This window comes from Vicia villosa, unplaced genomic scaffold, assembly GCF_029867415.1.
Source record: "Vicia villosa cultivar HV-30 ecotype Madison, WI unplaced genomic scaffold, Vvil1.0 ctg.000666F_1_1, whole genome shotgun sequence".
In the NCBI taxonomy this organism is placed as follows: Eukaryota; Viridiplantae; Streptophyta; class Magnoliopsida; order Fabales; family Fabaceae; genus Vicia; species Vicia villosa.
The window spans coordinates 367,306-384,652 of record NW_026705297.1 but is presented as its reverse complement, the minus strand read 5'-3'; the positions used below and the strand labels follow the sequence as shown (position 1 = coordinate 384,652).

The 17,347-nt window shown below is 34.6% G+C and overlaps 1 protein-coding gene across 2 annotated transcripts; it reads right to left on the bottom strand.

Moving 5' to 3' along the window:
• Positions 1–6,572: 6,572 nt before the first annotated feature.
• Positions 6,573–10,565, bottom strand: LOC131630301 (uncharacterized). Of its 2 annotated transcripts, none has more exons than XM_058901088.1 (4): positions 9,131–10,565; positions 7,566–8,863; positions 7,131–7,481; positions 6,573–7,027 (listed from the first exon to the last, which is right to left on the bottom strand). In XM_058901088.1, the coding sequence occupies exons 1-4, from the start codon at positions 10,299–10,301 to the stop codon at positions 6,875–6,877; spliced, it is 2,973 nt and encodes a 990-aa protein (XP_058757071.1). In that variant the 5' UTR covers positions 10,302–10,565; the 3' UTR covers positions 6,573–6,874. The 2 variants fall into 2 exon arrangements, with proteins under 2 accessions (XP_058757071.1, XP_058757072.1); XM_058901089.1 differs by having other exon boundaries at positions 6,573–7,024.
• Positions 10,566–17,347: the final 6,782 nt, after the last annotated feature.

Genomic DNA, 17,347 nt, shown 5'->3' with positions numbered 1-17,347 from the left:
TTAGCTCGCTTAGCGATCCTGCGTAGATTTTGTTTATATCTTATTCATTTGGAACATTTTAGGTTATGGTTTTTGGGGGATATTTGACCCAAACTCCATCAATCTCATTCTTAGGTTAGATTAGGTTAGAAAACAACTATGGAGTTTGCATTTGGATGATCGGAGGTGAATTGATCGTCGATCGAAGCTGACAAATCGGGAGATTTTCGGTCCATTTCTCTTCTTATTTGTGTATTCTCTTGTAGTTGGGTTTTGTTTATGTATTTACTATGAACTTATGTATATTTTTCGCCCATGGCGTTATATAAAACTTGCTTTACAAATCTTTGTCGATTGTTATCCTGAATTTTTTCTCTGTGGCTAGGTTTTGGGTTGTTATAGGCATATACTGCTCGAATCCTTATCCAGGATGATTATGTGTTAGTTTCTAGACTCTAGAGATAGATTTAGAGCTGACATTCACTTGGGTATCTATACTTAATGCCTCTGTGTTGGTTGTGTTGTGCTGAGAGCTCGTCGACGAGAGCAACATGGTTGTCTTATGTGTTGTCGAGGTGTGTGTTGAATGCAGTATAGGGCAAGCAACGAAAAAAGATTTGGAAATATTGATCCGGGATTTATCGTCCTTAGAGATGGAGAGATGCCATTCAACAGTTTCTACAGTTTCGAGCTTGGGTTTTGAATGAGCAAAAAGTAAACAAAGATATAGACAGGAAAAGAATAAACACATTCTTAGAAGAGAAATAACTTATCAGGTATGTAAATATATTCACTCTTCACAAACATACACTTACCAACCCATTATACTCAACCTACGATACTCATCTATGTTATCACGTATCTCTCACATAAGTGTCCATCTCTGGAGCACAAACGAGATCATCTCACAACTAAGGTTATCTCTAACGCGAAGTCACGAGAACATCCGTGTTCTCGCGTCGGCGATCTCTCGCGCGCCGCTCAAACACGAAAGCATTAAGTACAGATACCCACAGTGAATGTTAGCTCTAAATCTATCTCTAGAGTTCAGAAACTAACAGATAATCATCCTAGATAAGGATTCAAGAAGTTTATCTCTAAAGCACCCCAAATCCCCAGCATAGAGCAAAAATCCAGGATAACATCAACACAGATTTGTAAAGCAAGTTAAATATAACATTATAATCGGTAAATATACATAAGATTCAAGTAAATATACAAACAAACCCAACCAAAGAGAAATACACAAAGAAGAAGAGAAATGAACCGAAAATCTCCCAGTTTGTCAGCTCCGTTCGACGCTCAGTCCACCCCCGATCATCCTTATGCAACCTCCGAAGTTGTTTTCTAAGCTAATTTTGATCTAAGAATGAAGTTGATGGTGTTGGGACTCAAAAATACCCAACCCATAACCTAAAAATGTGATTTTTTGCCCCTTTTAACGAGCTGCTGTCTTAGCAGGTCCGCTTAGCGGACCCCCTCCGCTCAGCGGACTCAAAATTGCATCCAGACTCTGATTTGCTCCGCTGGAGCTCCGCTCAGCGGACCCCCTCCGCTCAGCGGACTGACAGCAAAAGTGAAATCTTGTTTTCGCCATAAGTTGAGAACCGTAACTCCGAATTGCGCCCGGTTCGAAGCGTTGGAAAGCTTATTCAATGCTCTATCCAATAATGAATGAATGGAAACCAAATTGAAGATTTTTATCATCCTTATTTTGAGTCTTTGGAAGTCCGCTTGATGGTGGCTAAGCGGCTTGCACCAAAACTGCGAAATCGAAGTCGTGCCTTTGACACTTTATTCCTCAAGGCTCCAATAAGCATGAATACCTATAAAAACAAAGAAAAAACTATCAAATGGTATAAAAGTATATGAAAATACAATTATTCGCAAAGTATACGTATTTATACACAAAACAGTGAATTATTCAAACGGTATTAACAAAAGTATCGATAAGTGCCATTATTTACATACACAAAATAAGTACATTTTGGCACTTATCAGTGTGTGGAGAGATCCCCGCTGAGATGATACAATAGGTTTATTGGTTGATACTTGATGACATTGACGAGTATCGTAGGTTGAGTATAACTGGTCGATAAGTTTAACTCTGTGACGAGTGAGTATATTTGCATGTCTGATAAGTTATTCTATCCGAAGAATGTATTTATTTTCTGTTCATAGATTTTATTTTCCGCTTTTACTTTCAATCCTTTTTAACCCGAGATTAGAAGCGATGAAACCGTTGAACGATATTCTAACCAACCATTCTCTGTGGGCATGATAATTTCTGGAGTAATACTTTCAAATATTTTTTTGTTTGCCGCTATATCGCACTCAACAATTAACCAAACAAACTAAAAGTAAGAAATATGTGGATTAAGATGGAACACTAATAGTGTTAAAGCCGAATGAGATACACATATTAAAGCAAACGATTTACAACTCATAAAGGAAATCGCCTTATGAAAAGAGAATGAATATCTCTACAAAATCATATTTCGAATGGACTCGCATATGGTATGTATGACTATTTCAATAGTTGTGATACTACAAAATAGGTTGGGAAGCTCTTAGAAAAAAGTATGATACTGAAGATGTCAGAGCAAGGAAGTATGTTGTTAGTCGCGACTTGTAGTATCAGATGGCAGATGAAAGATCAGTGGAGGCTCTATGTTATGAACTTCAAAAGACTGTTCATGAGATCACCATTGAAGATATGTTTTTAGATGAACAATTTCAAATTGATTTTATTATTGAAAGTTTTTAAAAAATTTGCTTCACCACAAAACAAAAGAATTTTCACGTATTTCAAACATGATTTCACGTATTTCAAGCACTCTCTCATTGATCAAGATGTCGTTACAAGCAAGGAATTGTTTCAAACATGAGTACATCAAATAAAAATGTTGAGGATAAAAAGAATCTCCTACTGAAAGCCAAGAAGATTGTGTCCAATGTTGGAACATCTACTAGAGCATCAGTAGGAAGAAATATGTGTCACAGATGAAGTCATTCAAGAAATATCATTTTCAAGACTCTGACTCAGATGTTGATGGAGATTGGGTCATCTACAAGGACTCAGGTGGAAGAATTGGGTAGTTTTTTTCACTTATATTCAAAAGAACAAAAAATTGTAACTTTTTAGTAGGTGTCTTTGTACATGCACTATATTTTTGTCAATTTTTTTCTAAAAAGGGGGAGGGTATAGGAGTAGTATTAGTAGTTTTTATGATAGGAGTAAGAGTTTTTACAATAGGAGTAGTAGTAGTAAAGAGTTTTGCATGTCTTGTCAGGCTATTTAGAAGGTTATGGTTTTGGTTGCTTTCTGAATGCAACTATTTAGGAGGAGCATGACAGTCTATCATGTTGGTCTTGATGATGGTGGTGTTGCTGTTTTGCTTCTGTGGCTGTGTGCATGATGTTCTACCAGATGTTCTAACATCCTGAATATTAAGGTCTATGAAGAACCTTTGCTAATGTGCTCTAGGTTATGTCTGCTTCTTCTGCTGCATGTTCTAACTTGGATAGTTCAAGTCTGGGTTCAGACTGGTTTTCTTGTGCTTCGGGAAAAGTTTCTTCTTTCTATAAAAAAGGACAACTAGCTCTTTGTGACAATAATTGGTTCTGTAAGATAGGGGGTGTATGAGGATAGATCTGAAACAACCTCTAATCCCTAAAATAGATTTATGAATAATTGTACAAGCTATTAAGTTGTGTTAAGGAAACTGTCTAATTTTACAAACTATTAAGTTGTGTTAATGATTATGTAATTTTATGATTATAGAATTTACAAAGTTTACATGTTTTCATGAAACTTGTGTTATTCTGTGGTTTTATTCCTATCTCCAGAATTAATTGTGATTTGGTTGTTTTAGCCAAAATTTGCCAAAGGGAGAGATTGTTAGTTCCATGGTTTTAGGATTGGCAACAATTTTTCTAAAACATGGTTCATGATAGATGTTGAGCAAGATGTCGTAACATCTTAATTATACTTATACAACAGAGTTTGAGCTGATATTGAAGACAAATGTTCTAACAGATGTCATGACATTCTGAACCAGAACATCAGTACATGATGTTTTAAATCTTGACAGATTTAATTTGATTTTGTGATATTTCTTTCAGATATATCTCAACAATATTCGCAGGTCAAGAAGATTTAATCTGAAGCTAAAGAATCAAATCTCTGACACAATTAAAGTTTATAAAATTGGATGATTGGACAATTTAGGAAACTTGAAGATTTGTTCCAAGATTATAAGAGATTTATCTGCAGACTTGTTACAGTTCTCGGAGCGTGCATCAAGTAAGATTTGGGCATAGGTTTCGAAGCCCATGGACTAATGAAATCTATTTAAAGAGAACCATAACTCAATGTATTGGTAACTTTCACAATTGTAAAATTAGGAGAAGTCTTATGTCTGCAGTTTTGAGAGTCTCTTGTGTGTGTGCAAGTAACCCTTGTATCTTTTGATACTTGTGATAGACAGTATGTTCTCACTCAAAAGCCTTTAGATAATGAGTTGAGTATTATTCTCACTCTTTAAGCTTTTAAGCATAAATATGAGTATTGTTATTGATTGAAGCTTTTAAGCAAGATCAAGTATTGTTCTTAGTTGAAGTTGTGAAGTAAAACTAAGTATTTTGTTTTGGAAGAGAGGTATTCTTTTATCACTAGCTTGTGATTGGTTTTGTCATTGTAATTATGACTTGTTTTGAAACAATAATTGTGATTGGGAATGTTTGTTTATCACTGTGGTGATTGGAGGGGAGATGTCTATTTCTCATATCTAGATGTTGATTTCTAGGTAGAAGTTGCACTGGGTAGGAATTAAGCAAGAAGTTGTAAACTGAGACTGTTTAGGCTTTAAACTAATACTGCTAATAGTGGATTTCCTTCCTGGCTTGGTGCCCCCAGATTATGTGTTGTTTCACTGAACGAGGTTAACAATTCCTCTATGTTATTTACCATTCTACAACTGCTTTGTGCATATCTTTTTGTTTGGTAAATATGTGTTATGTCAGCAGATGATGTCAAGACATTTGTCTTGACATTGTTGTTTTTAGTTGAGACACTAATCTTAACTTATGATTTGTGTTGGTTTCCATTATGTAATTTATATGTTCGTAGAAGTTACAGTTAAATGCTATTATTCTGTATCAATATTTGTTTACCATGTACTAGAGAATTTCAATGACGATGTTGAAATAGAAGGATTTCTTGACTATGATTATGCAGGATGTATGGATACCCGAAAATATCTTTCTGGATATAGTTTCTCTATGTTTGGTACAAAAATCAGTTGGAAAGCTACGCTCTAGAAGGTTGTAGCCTTATCAACCACTGAAGCTAAATATATTGCCCTCACTCAAGCTATAAAAGATGCATTGTGACTCGAAGGGTTTGCTAAGGAGCTCAAACTTCAAGGTCAAGAAATCACTGTTAAATGTGATAGTCAAAGTGTCATTCATCTGTCAAAGAATTCATCCTATCATAAGAGAACCAAGAAAATTGATGTTAGGGTGCATTTCGTCGGGGAGGAAGTCGAAAGGGGAGAATTCAAAGTGATGAAGGTTTCTATTAATCAAAATGTTGCTGATATGATCACCAAGGCAGTGCCAAACATCAAGTTCTTCCATTGTATGCAGTTGATAAAAACTACATGATGATAGCTAGTTTGTTTTCTTGATGTTGTGGAGTTTTTTCTAAGGTGGAGATTTTTAGTATTTGGATTGAAATCCAGTCTCGACAGGGGTAGTTTTAACAGTTCGACTGAGATGTGCATGTTGTAGTCGAAGCCTGTTCTAGCATGTAGTAGTGTTGTGGTCGAAGTCTCTTCTAGCATGTAGTAGTCAAAGTTAATTTATGCATTTTATTATGCTGTAGCTATGCTTGTCATGTATAAGTGTAATCATCATACATGACATACATATGCTAGAAGTCTATAAATGTGTTGTTCTCTCATATTGTTGAAAAATGTTGGTTGTTATTCACTTGTAATCTGTTAACCCTAATTTAGAAAATGAATAGAAAAACCGTTGTAACCAAATATGGTTCTCTTTCTTCATTTTCTTCTCTTTTCTCTCTCATCGTGAATTGAATGATTTGTTGTGTTTATTCAAGAAACTCTCTCTTTCTCACAGCATTGCTTCGTTCTTAACAGCGATTGTCACAACAAATTGTTTTTCATTTTGTACTTAGGTTTCTTTTTAAAACGAACAATTTTCTAGTTCAACTAACTCTAACAATTTGCAATCAGTTGAAACAGATTATTCCAACAGATTGCTATAAGTTTTCTTTTTTAGGAAATTTAATACCATTTTCCTTTGATATTTTTGTTTTCTAGCATCAATGAAATGCAAAATCTCATGCATAGCAATTTTGTGTTTCCTAGGACAATGAATGTAATTTTAAAAAGGATTGATTTATCATCTAAAAAGGAGTAGCAGCGCATTTTGTTGTTCTTTTTCACAGCTAGTCTTGATTATATATTATGTCATAGCAGTTTAATTTACATAATATCTAAATCAAGATTAAACGAAACCAACAATAGGTTCATTTCACATAAACTGATAGAATGTGACATCCATATATAATTAAAATTCTTTGATATTCTACATTTCATGTTCTCTTACTATAGCTAGCTTTCTACATTATAAATAAATACTGTATGTGCAGTGAGACTAACAAAATAGTTGTGAGTTTCTATAAGGAGAAAAAGTATGTGCAACATCCATGCCCAACAAACACATGAGATGAGTATATGTGCAACTTTACTTTAGTCTTTCAATTCTCTTTGGCAAGTTCAACCTCTTTGATCAACTTATAAGTCATATTTCAATATAGACAAGAACTTAATAATGTTAACTTCACTTTCTTTTGCCATTAAGTCTTTCATGAATCCTCCATATGGCCCTCGATTGTTTCTTTATCGCGAACCATTGGATCAATGACCTGTGGTTGCGGAAATTCATCATTGATGTTATCATTTGCCAATGCTAATGGTTCATTTTTATCTTCTTCTACCACCTCTGTTGATGGAACCTGCTGAGTTTACAAAACAAAGATGCATCATCATGCAAATGTATTTTGATACCTCTAAAGTTGAAAACTACAAAAACATATAAATTTGAAAGAATCAATATGTTACTTTGTCATCAGCTAAATCTCTTGATTCTTCTTCATCCATAGTTTCCATCATATTAATTTCTTTGGTGGATTCTGAAGTAGCCTCATGGCTAATTTGGTGTGAAGAATTTTCTTCACTACTTTCGCCATTGTTTATCTCGTCTCGTTGTTCCTTTCTGTTGATTTCTTCATCATTCATGTTTCTCTGAATATTTGATTCTTCCATTGAACTCTCCATGTTGATTTCGTCGCCATTCATGTTTCTATGAATATTTGATTCTTCCATTGAACTCTCCATGTTAATTTCTTCGCCATTCAGGTTGCTATGAATATTTGATTCTTCATTTGAACTCTCCATGTTGTTTGTTTGCTCCTGGTCAATATCACACATAACAAGCAAATTTAAGCTTAAGTTTTTCTTTCATCCAAACAGGTTCTAAATTTGAAAAAAGTATACCTGGAAATGATTGAAATCAGCATTATGTGAATCATCAGTTATCTCATCCACCAAATTTTGAACATTTTGAGTCATGCTGTCATGTAAATGTTCATCTTCATTCAAAGCTTCTTGAGTCATATCATCGATGATTGATCGCGGAGAACCTATATCCATCTGTTGATTAAAAGACGGGGACGAAATTTCATCTGATACAGTCTTGTCTGGCAATACAGACCTTGGTGAGGACGAAATCGATTCATTAGAGCCTTCATCGAGTGATTCTTGCCTTACAACTGGAGGACTATTACCAGGATCTTCGCTACTCGTTGAGTTCTCTCTATTACCTTGTTCCGTGGTTGCCAAGTTATTCACATCATCGATAACATGTGACTGGTTAATCGAAATCTCTTCCGATATTTGATCCATTGGACTACCTATCAACTGATTCTGAGATAATGTATCATAAGACGAACGAGAAGATTGAGGAACTTCGTGTTTCCCCCTAGAAAATTTCGTGTAATTACCGAAAACGTTATGATCAGAATTTACTACACAGCAAGTTGGAGTATCTTCAGGCCCTTCATCTCTTGATGAATATGAACTAACATCAGCTACATCTTCTTCATCTATTTGTCGTAAAGAATTCGGCGAAGCAATGTCCTTTAAGCCGTTATTTACATCTTCGCTGTTGTTATTCTCTTCGGTTTTAACTCCGCCTTTTCCATGGAAAGAAGCTCCCCACAAATCTTCACTGCCAGAACTAACATCTCTATCAATGTCTCCATCATATAACATAGAATCTCTATCTCTATCGCTTGATGAATTGGAATCGCCGTTATCATCAACTGTTGATGTAGGCGAACCAACTTCGGAAACTTCCACTTGCATATCAGAAGCAATGGAGAATGTTGGTGTATGACATAGTCGCCGATCGCCTGAGAACATAGTTTCTTGTCTCTTGTCAATGGGCGATGGAACACTGTCGCACATAGATTCGTGTATAGTCTTTGTATCGTTAAAAGTAACCGGTATATTAAGGAGCCTCTCGTGAGACTTCGAAAATCTTGACGCCATCCCTGACCCTGGTTTTTGTGAAACACTGTTAGTTTCCATCTTTGAGATGTTTGGAACTGTTGAGGCTGATTCACTTGTTTGAACTGATATGGTTTTTGTGTCATCTATATCAGTTTTACTTTTTTCATCATTTTCGAGTTTTGTTTCCTCGCCTTTGATCAGTGGTTTCGGTGCTTGAACTCCATTTTCAGCTCCATCATTGTAGATCAATTGCTCAATTAGCCAATCATGATTTCCTTTATCTGCATAAAATCATAGAAATTTAACATTTAGAATAAAGAATTCGATTGTAAAATAAGCCGATAAATATACACACAAGTACACAATGATTGATCACAGAGTTCGGCCAATTGTATTATATATATTTCTGACACAAATTGCCTCTGTAGCACAAACACCTCTGGAAAATGTCTGTATGTGTCTGTGTAGCCTCTGTAACACAGACACCTCTGAAAAATGTGTGTATGTGTCTGTGTGTCCGTGCTTCATAGAAAATAACTAATTGTTACCTGGAAGCCGTCTAAATCTTGAGAAACCATGTTTATCTGAAGACTTCCTCCCATGAAAAGAATGACTCTCTCTAGTTCCATATTCATGTTTCATTTCTGATGAATAACTTGAACCTAAACTAAAACTCTCATGCCTACTAAAAAGCACATCCTTCTGAAAATCATTAAGAAAACCACCACTTGTAAGATTCGGTTTCTCCTCGAAAGGCTCATAAGGAATATCATAAGGACTCCTTGGCATAACAGAAGGAGCAGAACCAGGCATTTCTAAGTCATCCATATCACAGCTCTCTCTGTTAACAACCAACGGTTTCATCGAACTCGGTGCCATTGCTTTCTTATCCACCAAACCATTCTCAACTTGCAACTTCAACAATTTCCTTGCTCTTCTTCTTGCTATAAGACTCTCAAGCCTTCTATTTCGCTCCATCTCAGAATCTCCAACATCCATGAGATTCTTCTGATCATTTTCCGTCCATTCAATAGTATTCTTCACATCCTCTTCGCCGTCCTCCTCGTCCTCCATCTTTTCTATCTCCATTTCCGTATCACCAACTTCGATAAGATCAACCATCGAAGGCTCAGATCTTAATGATCTCTTAACCGCTTGATGAGTCCTTCTACCGGACGATAAACCATAATACAAAGAACTCTCTGCTCTCTTAAAAGGTCCAGTGTTTCTTTTATTAGTGTACTCATTTTGAAAAACTTCAGATAAATCTTTCGCTTTTTCTTCTAATCCGCCATACACGTCCCATTTCCTCTCCCTAAAATTTCTCCTTCTACTCGTTGCATTCTGCGACGGATACCTGAAAAGAATTTGTTCTTGTCTACCAACAATATTCGGTATCGGTATCTTTGGTGGTAGAATCTTTGGTTCAACTTTTACTTCTTGCTCTTCTTTTTTCTCTTCGAGTTTCACATATCTTAGTTGTGTTTTCTCAGAACTCCAAAAGATTCTCAAAAATATTGCACCACATATAAGAAAAGGTGACATGTAACCTAAGAATGTGTATATGTATGAAAGGAAAATATATAAGATGGAAAATAACAATAAAAGACATGAAAATATTGGATGTCTTTTTAGAAACTTGTAACTAGAATCAACTGAAACATGAAACATTCTTGACAAATGAAGTTGAATGTCTTTTGCATGGTTTTTCAAACCCATCTTTGTCTTTTTTCAATGTTAACACAAAGAAGAAACTATATATGCTTTCAAGCTTATGGTAAAAAAAAAAAAACTCAAATGGTCCACATTTTGTTCATGACTAGATAGATTTAATCTAGAGGGAAAAAAGTGGTATATGTGAATAAATGTTCATTGAGAATGTGGTTTTTTTTGCCAATGAAAAAGTATGAAGAGTTAGAATTGGCTTAGGAGAAGAATGATGGATAACAAAAAAATGCAACATTTGTGTGATTTGGTAAAGGTGTGACCTAGAAAATTGAAAAAACTAAAGAAGTGAAGAGAAAAACAAGGTGAATTTTCAATCAAGTGGTGGATAGAAATAAAGGTGTTTTGTGAGCCATGACAATTTAGTTTTTCTTTTTTAAGGAAACATTTTTGTTTGGTTGAAAATTGCATAGATCCTCTTATTTAGGAGATTTACTATGCACAAAGGTGAAAATTGCATTAGAGAAAATACTATATTATTTTCTTTAAATTGTAATTATAATGATTTAATCTATGAGAACCTAATTTCAAATGTTAGTTGGAAGTTGAAATTATGAATAGTTAAACTTTGTTTACATTTTAACAGAATTGTAGATAAGGAGATCTCATTCCGTTAGACAAAGTAATAAATTTATCATTTTTTCTTGTATTTTATTTTAATTTGTAACGAAAATAATTTGAATTTAATCTTTCATGATTTTTTAAATTTTCTTATCATAACTTCTTTTATTTTTGAGTTTAATAAAAATAGATTTAGTTATTAGTTTTATTTTACTTTAAAATTGATTCTTTTATTTTAATATTATAAATTTCGGGTTAGAGAAATTTCATTTTAATTATATTAATTTTTGGTATAAAAATTGAAATAAATATCATATAAAAATTAAACTCTTTTATAGAAAATAAAATAAATTATATTTATAAGAAAACATGCCTTACAAAAGTAGGAAAAATATTTAAACAAAAATTGCTAGTAAAACTTGTTTTGGAACGAGACAAAACTCAAAAGTAGTTTTAGCCCAACCCATTGCAGAGGTCCTCTAGGAGTCACAAAAGAGAGAAGGTTTAAGTAGAGAATTTAACTTCCACCTCGAAGATTAAACCTGACACCCTCGTATACTTTAATAATTTTTAAACTATTTATGGATAAATTTGAGTCAAAATGTACGAACAAAATTTCGGTAACTAACTGAATTTCCATGTCGTGTACTGGAAATTTAAAAAAAAAATGAAATTTTCGATAGTTCAATTTCTAACGATTACAATTTTGTTGACAGTTTTGTACGGATGTGAATGCACCGACTGTTTTGTGTGGTCCAGAATGAATCCAAAGTTGTATAAAATGGGGTCATATGTTGTTAAGAAAAATATCTTACAATGCCTCAATTTTTGTTTAAGGCAGAAGTGTACTTCAACAAGGTGAAACCTCTTATAGAGTTTCAGTTTTCGAAAGACACTGCATGTGTCACCGTCTTGAGATCCAAGTTGAATGATTTGACACCAAGAATATAATGGTGGGTAAGATCGAGTTTCGTGCAAACTGGATTAATACTGATAGAAAGGAGAAATACAACCTTATTGAGTTGAAGACCAATGAAGATTTGAAGGTTATGTGGAGAACATTTCACCGTAGGCTAACTAAGGGACCGATCGAGTTTGATGCGATAATTTCAAGATTTGTTGATGACATAATCAAAATGTTGAAACGTCCAAAATCATCTGGTAGCGTCTAGATTTTGTTATTTATTATTGTTAATTTATGTTAGTTTTAATGTGCTAAGTTATGTTCATCTTGCAAACATGTAATCGATAAAATATTATGTAATAAAAAATACGGTGCTAAATAGTTTGAGTTAAAAAATATACAAGCCTCCTTTTGTATTCGGAACAACACTTGGATGTGCTTGTCTGACCTTCCATATCTTAGAAAAGGGGGAGCCGACAGGGGTATGTTGGACCCTCTTGTCACAAATGGTCGGGAAATGTTCGTATATCCAGCACTGATGAAAGAAAATAGATAAATCAAGAAACATCATACTTACTAATTAAATAAGAACTAAATTACAAATAATAATTTTTAATATACTTGGAATAGACTCAAATAGCCAACAAGCTGTCTGGCCTCAAAGGCAGTCACAGTTACAAGTGTTGCATATCGAAAAGTCAATGCAGAGATCTCCACATAAGGAAAAGCAGGCTCAGAATCGGGCGAAAATGAGGTAATCTCCAAAGAGGTATTTTATGACCTTTCTCAGTTAGAATTATCTACTTCCTTAATTAAAATTCTGGAAACATATGAGTTACTCAAGATTGAATTCGAGGAACTTAAAAAGTCTCATGAATCTATATCTTATGAAAATAACAAGCTTAAGGAAGATCTCTTCATTTTAAATGAAGATATTTTTTCTCAAAGATGAGAACTCTTGCCTCAAAGGCACGATAGCTCTTCCATAAGATTTTAAGAGTATTGATGATGTCATTAGGAAACATGACAAAACTTTTCAAAAGTTCTTAGCTAGATGCATAGGGAGAAGCACAATGGCTTATATGATCTATGGCGTAAGAAGAAATGGGACAAATGTTATTGGTTATAACTCTTATGACGAATCCAATTCTGATAAGGAAAACAAACAAAATACTCTCTATTTCCATTTGGTATCTGCTGTGTTTGCACCTAAAGACAAAGGAAAAGAAAAAGAGAAATCTGATTCAAAACCCAAAACAAAACCTTTGGCTAAACCCTCTTGTTTTAAATCCTGGGAAAGCTAATAAGAAAGGACCCAAGAAACTATGGGTACCCAAGAAACACATAATCTATGTTGCAGACATTCTCAGCAGGGAAGTTGAAACACCTGTTATGGTACCTGAACCCTGGCTGCTTGCAACACATGGTGGGAATAAGGCATATGTTCCATAGCCTGAAACTTAAACCTAAAGGCATTACGAGTTTTGGAGCTGAACAAAGAGAAAAGTCATAAGCTCTAAGACAATGTTGAAATAAGATATGAGATAACTCTTTCTCAATATCCTAATAGACTACAAGTCAGAAGAATGGCTCTATACTATTCAATGGAAAAAGAAAGAACAATAGTTAAGCTCTTTGTGAAGCATGTCAAAAGGGCTTGCTTTCAAAACCTTCATAAATACAAAACATGTTGGTTCTACCTCCAGACCGTTGGAGCTTCTGCACATTGATTTGTTTAAGACAAGTAAAGATTGTATAAAATCAATGGGAAAAAGTATAGTTAAGTCATTGCTAATGATTACAGCAGATGGATTTGAGCAAAGATTCTTTGACACAAAAATGAGTCACACTCTGTGTTCACCTCCTTCTATAACTAAGTAGGAATTGAGACTAGTCTCAAATTTGTCAAGATTAGAAGTGGTCATGTTAGAGAATGGAATTTCCAGTGAATTATCCTACCCTAGAAATCCATGGAAAAATTGAACAATAGAAAGGATGAAAATGATTGTGCTTGAATTTTCCAAGATCATAATCAATGAAATCTACATGGCTAAGCATTTCTAGGAAGAGGTTGCAAACACTGCATGTTACATTCAGAAAAAAGTCTTGATAATATTTATTATGGGTGAGATCTCATAAGAATTGTGGAAGAATAAGAAGCATAATCCTCCTTACTTTTATTCATTTGGATGCTCTTGTTCTATCTTAAAGTGATAAAAATATCAACAAGATGCATTTTGATAAACCCATGGTGTAACGTGTTAGGATATTCTGAATGTTCGAAAGGCCACAAAATATACAACATTAAAACACTTGGTGTTCTATAATCAATCTATGTTTGATATAATGTTAAGCTTGACCTTGAAAAGTCAAAGCGAGCTGTATACTTACAGATCTGAAGATTACCTTTCCAGACACTGAAGGTAACAATGCTACTATAAGAAGTCAAGGACTCAGAAGGTGCTCAACCAAAAGCTTTAATTTTCTCAGAAGATGTTGGTATGAGTAAAGAATGTATTCTCAACATACAAATTGAAAAAATTGTAAAAGATCAGTTAAGGTACACACCTACTTGAAAATGAGTCACGGGACATGATGCTTTAGACTAGTCAAGCTCTCACATACCAGAAGGCATCTATGATCAAAATATGCTCTTAGAATTTCTTTATTCTAATAATCCACCTCATCAAATAAAGTTTTAAACTGTTATAAATTTAATCATTTGCTTGACTCCTGTCATTTATTGAAAATATTCTTATAATCAGTTAGGATCTATGGGAAACATTTTTCATTGGAAATAATAATATTTGGAAATGTCTTTTCATTATCTCCCTGACCACTCAATATCATCATCATATTTAAAATACTTGTCTTGAATACAGTAGCAATAATTAATTATTCATCTCTAGTCATTAATTATTTTGTGTGTCTAGAGAATTATTGTTCTCTGAACTAAATTTGTTCTCTAATTTGTTACATCTTCTCTCTTCTATTTATACCTTTCTCGTTCTCATTCACTTTCCTCATCTGCATTTGCAACTTATTGTTGTTTTTAGCAAGGTTGATCGTAATCTTATTGTGGTTTTCATCAAGGTTGATCATAATTTTATTGTAGTTGTTTCCTTGAGAGACTAGAGTTAGTCAGAAGTCTCAAGAAGATAGTGGATGTGGGCATTGTGGTTGTGTGTAATCAGTTTGGTTATAGTGGATTAATTCTTTATTGAGAAGATAAAATCACCTTGGCGGGTGAACTGGAGTAACTTAGTTAATAGTGAACCAGGATAAAAAATATTTGTGTTCATCTATTTTTATTCACTTGCTAACCTTGTGTTGTGTGTTGCGAAAAAGATTAAATTTGGTGCAACCCAAATCAAAACCCCCTTTCTTGTGTTTCTCGCACCTTCACCCCAAGCCCCGTTGGTATGCTCAAGGCTACTGAATAGCTACAAGTACCGAGCATCAATGTAAACATGAGATTTATCTACAAAGATAGTACATGCTACTAGATGTGACATATATATATATATATATCTCTGCGGCTGCATCATACATCTGCCGCTCCACAAGCTCGGCATACATGTCCCGAAGCCAAGACATCTGAAAGTGAGCTCCCTTATAGCACGACCTCATCAATAAATCCCAAATCTCGAGTAGCCGCGATACATGCAAGCTTATAGTTAATAACATGAGCAATGAAGAATATACCACAAATGGGGAGATGGAACCGGGAGGATACATCATCCAAAGCGATAGTCATCTCCCCAAACGGAAGATGAAAGGAAGATGTTGTTTACTGTGATATTTGGCAAACAAACGCTAGTCTTCCAAATAAAATACTTTGGTAACTTACAGGATCGACTAGATTGATCCTAGGACATGTGTCTAAATTTTTATGATTATGTTTGAAATAAGACTCATATTTCGACAAGAATACTTTATTGATAAAAAGATTAAGAATTTCTTAAAGATGAAAAATGCTAAAGAACGCAAATTACAGCAACTTTGACTAAAAGATTAGAATAACTGGACTGTTAAAGGTTTCGACTGGAAATTTAAAGAGATATAACATATATGTAAATGACTTTGTAAAGAAAAGATAATGGTGTTTCTCATACGTACATTATCTATAACTCTTTTCTCTAACGCTTGGTACTTTGAGTATATTGAGTAATTTGTACAAAATGAACACCCATGAATCCTAACATTAAGACCCATTTTTATACTAATTCGAACCTAACGGTCTTTCTCCAGAAACATGCCACGTTCGACATTTTCATGATCCTTTTGAATAACAGACTTCCACGCGTCTTTGACGAATGGGTTGATCCATTTCGAATTCAAATTTTTCCTTCTTATAGGTGCCAAGTCTTTGACGGATCCCAACGAATTACTTTTAATTCGCCAACAAGTAACTCTTTATTCAACTCTTCCACTCTTAAGAGAACTTAGACCTCTATTTAACTTTATTCAAATGAAGCCCAATGGATACAAAACACTTTCTCTTTGGCCCAACTACTGTCTAAATTACCAGTTAACATATGTCTCCTTGTGCCATCACTCAACAAAGGTAGACAGGAGTGAAACGTAAAGCTTGGTGAGTGAGCAGTCTGCCATTGATAGAAGACCAATATCATCAATAATCCGGCTGACCTGCTCAGGCATTAGAGCATCTAAAAAGCTCTTCATCTTTGACCCGTGGGATGTCACCTTCATCGTTGTACGCTCTTTTAACAAACAAAGTTAAAAAAATATGTTATTTTCGACACATCAAGTATCAATAATTAATAAATTAAAGTTAAACAAAAAACATATATACCTCTCCCTGCCATAATCGGTATGCCTTATGGTCGACATAGTTTGTAAGCACTAAACGGTCACTAGGCTCTCTAGTGAACTCTCCGTCAATATCAAAGCAATTGCCGTAACCTATATATCTTCAGTAGCAATAGCCTCAGTGTCATTTGTCTTAGGATCAACAACAATAAGTTGTATATGTCTTAGCCTCAACAACAATAGGGGTCGCATATGTCTCGGCCTCAACAACAATAGATGTCTCGCACACTTCAAGAGTAATAGAGGTTGCATTTGTCTCGACCACCTCAGTTGGGTCAATAATATCCTGACCCAACACCTTATCTGCATGAACAGCCTCAATAGCCTATTCATCTACATGATCTCTAGGCTACTCTCCACCTCTAACAGCTTGGCGTTGGGTGCTACGGGGTTCCTGGAAGAACTGTGCAACCATCTGTTTATGGTAAAAACCATTTGGAGCTACTCTCCCAATCCGTAGCTATGAAGACTCTGCCTCAGCAACCCTAGCATGGGTCATCGGTGCCTCTCAATCCGTTATCCTGGAAGCAATAGTTCCATTCTTTCCCCTGGTCCTCACTGAAAAATGGATAAAATTCAAAACATCAATTAACTACTGCAAATTTCAAAAAATTTAGGTATTTAACAACTATTGAGGGAAATTTCAAAATTTCTGATACTATATTTAAAAATTGAACTACCGGCATTTTCAAAATTCCTGGTATATGTGTATGAGTTTTTACCAAAAATTTTGAAATCCCTG

Coding starts and splice junctions, on each gene's coding strand:
- LOC131630301 (XM_058901088.1), bottom strand. CDS start 10,301: ATGGGTTTGAAAAACCATGCAAAAGACATTCAACTTCATTTGTCAAGA. Junction 8,864..9,130: donor AAGATTTAGACGGCTTCCAG/GTAACAATTAGT, acceptor GATTTTATGCAG/ATAAAGGAAATCATGATTGG. Junction 7,028..7,130: donor GAGATTTAGCTGATGACAAA/GTAACATATTGA, acceptor TTGTAAACTCAG/CAGGTTCCATCAACAGAGGT.